The sequence below is a fragment of the Nicotiana tomentosiformis genome, chromosome 7 (assembly GCF_000390325.3).
Source record: "Nicotiana tomentosiformis chromosome 7, ASM39032v3, whole genome shotgun sequence".
NCBI classification, from domain to species: domain Eukaryota; kingdom Viridiplantae; phylum Streptophyta; class Magnoliopsida; order Solanales; family Solanaceae; genus Nicotiana; species Nicotiana tomentosiformis.
Genome location: NC_090818.1, coordinates 102,096,682 through 102,103,422, shown reverse-complemented (window position 1 = coordinate 102,103,422; position 6,741 = coordinate 102,096,682). Strand labels below are relative to the sequence as shown.

At 35.8% G+C, this 6,741-nt stretch overlaps 2 protein-coding genes across 2 annotated transcripts; both read left to right on the top strand.

Moving 5' to 3' along the window:
• Positions 1-2,253: 2,253 nt before the first annotated feature.
• On the top strand, positions 2,254-3,799 carry LOC138896112 (uncharacterized). The gene is made up of 3 exons (XM_070180892.1): positions 2,254-2,487; positions 2,551-2,805; positions 3,602-3,799. The coding sequence occupies exons 1-3, from the start codon at positions 2,254-2,256 to the stop codon at positions 3,797-3,799; spliced, it is 687 nt and encodes a 228-aa protein (XP_070036993.1).
• LOC138896111 (uncharacterized) lies at positions 3,629-6,071 on the top strand. The gene is made up of 3 exons (XM_070180891.1): positions 3,629-4,008; positions 4,321-5,165; positions 5,420-6,071. The coding sequence occupies exons 2-3, from the start codon at positions 4,408-4,410 to the stop codon at positions 6,069-6,071; spliced, it is 1,410 nt and encodes a 469-aa protein (XP_070036992.1). The 5' UTR covers positions 3,629-4,008; positions 4,321-4,407.
• Positions 6,072-6,741: the final 670 nt, after the last annotated feature.

The window sequence follows — 6,741 nt, the reverse complement described above, 5'->3', positions numbered from 1 at the left end:
CTTGTTGAAAATTGATTATCGTTGAAGACTCCAATTCACCAACTTCACAATTTTTTCACAAATTGTAACAACCTCAATATTTTTTAACTATTTTTTGGAATAAAGTAAGCAATCGTAGCAACCTCATAATTATTTTACTATTTTTTTTGATAAAGTAAACAATTGTACCAAGTAGAGAAGAAAATTAGAGAGAGATTTTGATGGATTGATATTGATTTTGTAAAAAAAATGAAAGAATGAGGGGCTATTTTTAGTAGAAAATAGGAAAAAAGTATAATAATAAAAAGTTTAGTTTGGGGGGGGGGGGGGTTAAACTGCTATTTTTTAAATACCCAACCCAGTTGCTAGCCTTAAGTTTGTACGAGCCTTTATCGATTTTTCTGACAACTCGATATGGTCCTTCCCAGTTCAGTCCCAACTTCCCCTTGTTCGGGTTCTTGGTGTGTAATGTTACTTTTCTTAACACCAAGTTTCCGACTTGAAAGAGTCGGAGGCTAGCTCTTCAGTTGTAATACCTTTCTATTCGCTGTTTCTATTCACAGTTCTAGGCTCGTGATCATGGCCTCGTCGTTTGGCTCTTCTGTCGCATATTGGAACCTGAAGCTTGGTTCTCCCACCTCGACTGGTATTAAGGCTCCAGCTCTGTAGACCAATGAAAATAAGGTGGCCCCGGTGCTAGATTTTGAAGTCATACGGTATGCCCATAGGACTTCGGGCAGGATCTCCTTCCATTTCCCTTTCGCACTGGTCAACCTCTTTTTCAGGTTTTGAAGTATGGTCTTGTTTGTTGATTCTTCCTGCCCATTCCCACTAGGGTGATAAGGTGTTGATCGTATCTTCTTGAACTTATAATCTTCGTAAAATTTACTTACCTTGCTACTGATGAATTGTTTTCCATTATCGCAAACGACCTCGGCCGATATTCCAAACTGACATATTATGTGGTCCCAGATGAAGTCAATGACTTCTTTCTCATGGACCTTTTCAAATGCCTGAGCCTCGACCCATTTGGAAAAATAATCGGTCATGAATAAGATGAATTGAGCTTTACCGGGTGCCCATGGTAGGGGACAGACAATGTCCATTCCCCACTTCATAAATGACCACGGGGACAAAACCGAGTGGAGCATTTCTCCTGGTTGATGGATCATCGGGGCGTGTCTCTAGCATTTGTCGCATTTCTGTATGAAGTCCTTCGCATCTTTCTCCATCTTGGTCCAGTAATAGCCGACCCTAAGCAGTCTCCGAAGCAAAGATTCTGCCCCCGAATGGTTCCTGCAAGTGCCTTCGTGAACTTCTCTCAAGGCGTATTCGGTCTCTCCCGGTCCCAAACATCTGGCTAGTGGGTCATCAAAGGTTCTCTTGAACAGTGCCCTTCTACCGAGCTAAATCTGGCAGCCTTAGTATGCAGGGCTCTTGATTCTTTGGGATCAGAAGGCAATTTTCCTGTCTTCAAGTATACTATATATTTGTTCCTCCAGTCCCAAGTTAGACTTGTTAAGTTTACTTCAGTGTGGCCCTTTTCTATCATCGACTTCATGAGCTGCATTCAAACATGTCAGTTGAGTGTTTGAAACATCTTAAGTTATTGTTAAATATTCGTGTTGTTGTTGTTATTGTTGTATGTTGTGAAGTTATTGCAATGTTTATCTGGGTTTGGTTAATGATATTTTGAGCTGAGTGTTTGAAACATCTCATTAAGATGTGTGAAGCTTCATATAAGATGTTTGAAATATCTGTAAGGATATTTAATAATCCATGATATATTTCATCAAAAGATACCAGATTATCACAATGAGATGGTTAATTATTTTAGCGATTAAAAAAATCATTGATAGAGACGTATAGATAAAGAAGTTTGGAGAACTATAAAATGAATATTGCTAGTTTTCCTTCAAACTCCATCTAACTAGCTAGAAACTTAAATTACTATATCTTGCTTAGCATTTGTAGATGGCAGAAAATTTATTTTACCTCTTAAGATCAATCTTGTATGACCATTCAATGCAGCACCTTTAGAGATGTTTGAAATATCTCAGTAAGATGTTTCAAACATCTTAAAACATCTTAATGAGATATTTGAAACATTTTGTTGAGATGTTTGAAATATTTTACTGAGATATTTCAAACATCTCACTAAGATGTTTCACCAAAGAAAACTTAAATATTTATAGTTTTATTTTTTTATGTGTTAGGAACAAATTATTTGTTTATTTTATTGATGGTCGTTACTTGTTTGTGTGTGCAGATTAAATGAAAAAAGGACGTGTGTCAAAGACAGGTGAAAGAGGAAGAGATAAATCTCCTTCTAAAAGATCTAGCAAAAGAATTAAGATATCTCAAGAGGATGAGCTACAAAAATCAATTGTAGCTGAAGTGGAAGCCAAACCTCTTCAGGTAGTAGAAGGAGGGAATGTTGGAGAAGAAGAAAAAGAGAACGAAAATGAAGAGAAAATTGAGAAAGAAAATAAAGAGGAAACAGAGAATGTACTAGGAGGGAATGCAAGAGAAGCAAAAACAGAGAAAGAAAAAGAAGAGGAAACATAAAAGGAAGAAGAAGAGGAAACAAGGAAAGTAAGAGAAGAAAAGACAAATATTGATGGAGAAGAATCAAAAGAGGAGACAACAATTGATGAAAGAGAAGATGAGACATATATTGATGATGAAGCATCAGTAGGAAATACCGAAGGAGAAGCTTCAAGAGAAGAAGAAGAAGAAGAAGAAGAAGAAGAAGAAGAAGAAGAGGCAGCGGCAAAAAGAAGAAAAAAGAGAAAGAATGGCAATGCACATTCTCAATCTGTCGAGGTAAGCTTAATATGTTTCAAACATCTCTCTAGATATTTGAAATATCTCTATAGATGTTTGAAACATCTCTCTGGATATTTAAAGTTTATGTCTGCATGTTTGAAATATTTCCTAAGATGTTTCACTAAACATGATTGTAAAGAGATCTTTTTAATTATTAAATTAATTATTCTTGTGCCTTTGATTAATCAACACCTTTATATGTACAAGATGAGATGCCTGAGGATGAGTCTGACAGTTGCGAGGTTGAAATCTTAAAACTTCGATCGGAACTTTCACCCTTAAAGTAGAAGATATTTTTAGATGATAATGAGACCTTCAACAAGAAGATCACTGTGAGATCCTCATTAGGATTAGCAGGTATGGGTGAGTTCCGAAAGTTGTTGCAGGATGAGGGCCTCGAAAACAAGTTTAGGAGTAGTCTTCTCGGGCATTTTTTGGATTTGCCTGAGAGGCCACTATTTCAAGCATCTATAGTGCATGGCCTTCTACTCCGTAGAGTATTATGTGAGAAGACTCAGGAGTTATGGTTTGATTATAAAGATTACCAATTTGCTTCGGCCTTCGTGAGTTCTCCATAATAACTGGACTCAACTGTGGACATTATTACACGAATTCGAAGCTTCAAAAGTACCTTCTTGATGGTGAAAAGTTGTGGAAACTTATTACCAAAGGAAAAAGGCCTGTGACTGGTAAAATAGTGCTTGAGTTGATAAAATCTAAATCCAAAAAGATAGAAAAATACAAGTATGCATTATGCTTGATTTGGTTTATCCACTGTATTTTATTGGCAAAGGCTTCGAACTATGGTGTGTCTGAAGCTACAGTTAGATTGGCCTCCACAGAAGAGGATTTCTATCATTATCCATGGGGCCAAAATAGTTTCCGATTGACAGTTGGTTATCTTATGAAAGATATGAAAGAGCGTCAACAATCTAAGGGTGACTCGTATAACCTCCACGGATTTCCTTGGGCTTTCATGGCAACTAAATAAATCTTGTTCATTACTTCTATTTTAGTGTTATTTATATAATTTTATATTTACTTTTTTATCACACAATGTAGGCTTGGGCATTTGAAGTCATACCTCAATTGCGGCTAAAAGACTATCCAAAAGAGAGGACATTGCCGAGGATGAGGAGGTGGATATTTGAAAATATAGAAAAAGACATGCCTGATCCATTTTAAATCAAAGATCGTCCGGTAAGGCTCATTCTGATAGATGTTTAATGTTTGAAAGATATTTCAAACATTAGATATTTGAAACATCTCCATAGGATGTTTGAAACATCTCTTTAGGATGTTTGAAGCAAGTATAGGATGTGTGAAACATCCACATGATGTTTCAAACATCTTTCAAAAATTATCCACAGGACATTTGAAACATCCACATAATGGCTGAAACATCTTTCAAACAGTATGTGGATGTATTTTAAATATTCTTCAAAAAGTATTTTAAACATTAAGCATGCCTCTAATATTTTTTGCGTATAATATTTTTTGTTATCTACCCAGGTGGTACACCCTTTTCTTTACCCTATAGAGGCTAAAAAGATGGAGCCTTATATCTAAAATCTTGTTATCTTATCTGACAAAGAGGACATGATGATAGATAACCTAAGTAAAGAGTTGGATGGAGTGACAGACTTAAGGCATTTGGGTGGTGCCATTAAGATAGAGAAGGGTAGTTTGCAAACCCCACAAGTTGGAGATAGTCATGTGGTTGGAGGATATGATGATAGAACAGAAAAATCTATTGGTGGAGATGGTAAAATGGGAGAAGCAGCTATTGATGACGATGATGGTGATTGTGGAATGCACTTTAATGATGATAATGGTAGGGGGTCTAATTATGATGATGGCAGAGGAGTTGCTTCTATGAAACAAATGGGTGATGAAATAAAAGATCGTGTTGTTATGGGTATATTTAGTATCCATTGTCCTTGCATATGCCCTGATTTTCAGGAAAAGGAAAAGGAGCAAATAAAGTGGAGGGATGACATGCAGTGTCAGTTGAACCTTATGAATGATCAGTTAAACTCTATGCATAAGACAATGGATGACTTGGTTCAAAAGCTATCAAAGAGACATGTGGTTCTTCCCCGAGCTATTCAGGATCCTTACACAAAAGAAAAAAAAAGGAACAAAAAGAGGAAGAAAACTGGAAAGGAAGAAACCTTTATAGCAGTCAGTGAGGAGAGGCTGGAAGTTTATATTTATAAACCGATTAACTGGGAGAGGAGAAATTCCCTCGTGACATTTATAAAAAATAGGAGGCCTCATATACATTCACATGTGGGATGCTCAATTATGAAAACTTTAAGAACATTCAAGATTCTCAATTTTGGTTGGAGGATAAGGTACATATTCATAACCCTTTCATCTTGATTTGATTTTTACTTCCCAGTTTGAAACATCCTCTAGATTGATTGTGTATGGTTTGTTGAATTGTTTGATCCACAATAAGATTAGTCTTTGCAAGTTTAATGTTCAAAATCTTTTGTATCTCTATTAGAAAGTTTCAGGCAGAAGTGTTTCATGTCTGTAGTATCATGAAATAAGAATCAGATAATCCTTGAATTAAACTAATGTTTCATTATTTCACTTGCTCCAGTGTAAGATGTTCTGTAAGATGTTTGAAACATTCTGTAAGATATTTGAAATATCCTAATGGATATGTGACTGATGTTTATGGATGTTTGATGTTTAATACTAGTATTTGGATTAGTAATTTAGTTATTTTGATTATGCGGCACATGGAGGATTTCTTATCTCTTATGCGTATTAGACACAGAAGGTACCCCAAGCACTATGATCAAGTAGATATCATCCTGGATTGTAATTTCCTTTATATCTTAAAGGAACACTATAAAACTCTGTGTGATGGGGTGGACAAGGTGAATGTTGCTCCATATCTTCCCATGATCTTGAATGAGTACCAATTTCATAAGGATGATCTAAAGTATGCTCGAGGAGAGATGCCTTTCTGCGGTGGCCGACCTTGGAATGGTGCGAAGAGGATATTTTGTGTATACAACATTGAGAGGAACCATTATGTCACAGTTGTATTTCTTGTTGAAGAGTCAAAGATGCTTATTTACGATTGCAATACCTATGTGTACACTGATGAAAAGTTGGGTGAATATTTGTATCCCATTGGTACAATATTCCCAAGATACCTCCGATCATGTGGCATTTTCATGCACTTGCCTAAAGAATCCTTGAACATTGATTGGATACCTGAAAGGGTCTTTGATCTTCCATGAGATGACACATATAGTAGTTGTGGAGCATAATCCTTAATGTTCATTGAGCATCTCATCACCAACGCTCTGATGGATAAGATGAATGGCAACATTGTTAGCGAGTTTAGAGAGAAAATGGTTGGGGATATCTTTCACAAGAACATGGAACCATGATATGATTTGTAATTGATGCATATTTTTATATTATTTCTAGATGGTATAAATAGACGATTTACCATTTTTATTGTTTAAGTTTATTTTTACGGATATTATCTAATTTTTTGGATGGTTTTAATGGATATTTGGATCATATCTTTATGGAACAAACCAATGATGTTTGAAACATCTATCAGAATGTTTGAAGAAATTTAATACTTCGAATAATTGAACATAGAATAATTGAATACGTCAAATAATTGATCGGGAACCTATTGACTTTGTGTCACGACACAAAATCCTAACCTGTCGTGATGGCGCCTATCTCAATACTAGGCAAGCCGACAACCTCAATAAACCACATTTCCTCTTAAGTTTGAAATCATAATATTTGAATTTCCATAGAAATATCTCACAAATTACTGACATAAGATACATTCCCACACCTCGGTGTCACGGAGTACATGAGCATCTAAATGACAACAAAGTCTGACTGCTAAGAACACTGTCTGAAAATGTAGAACAGTACAAAAAC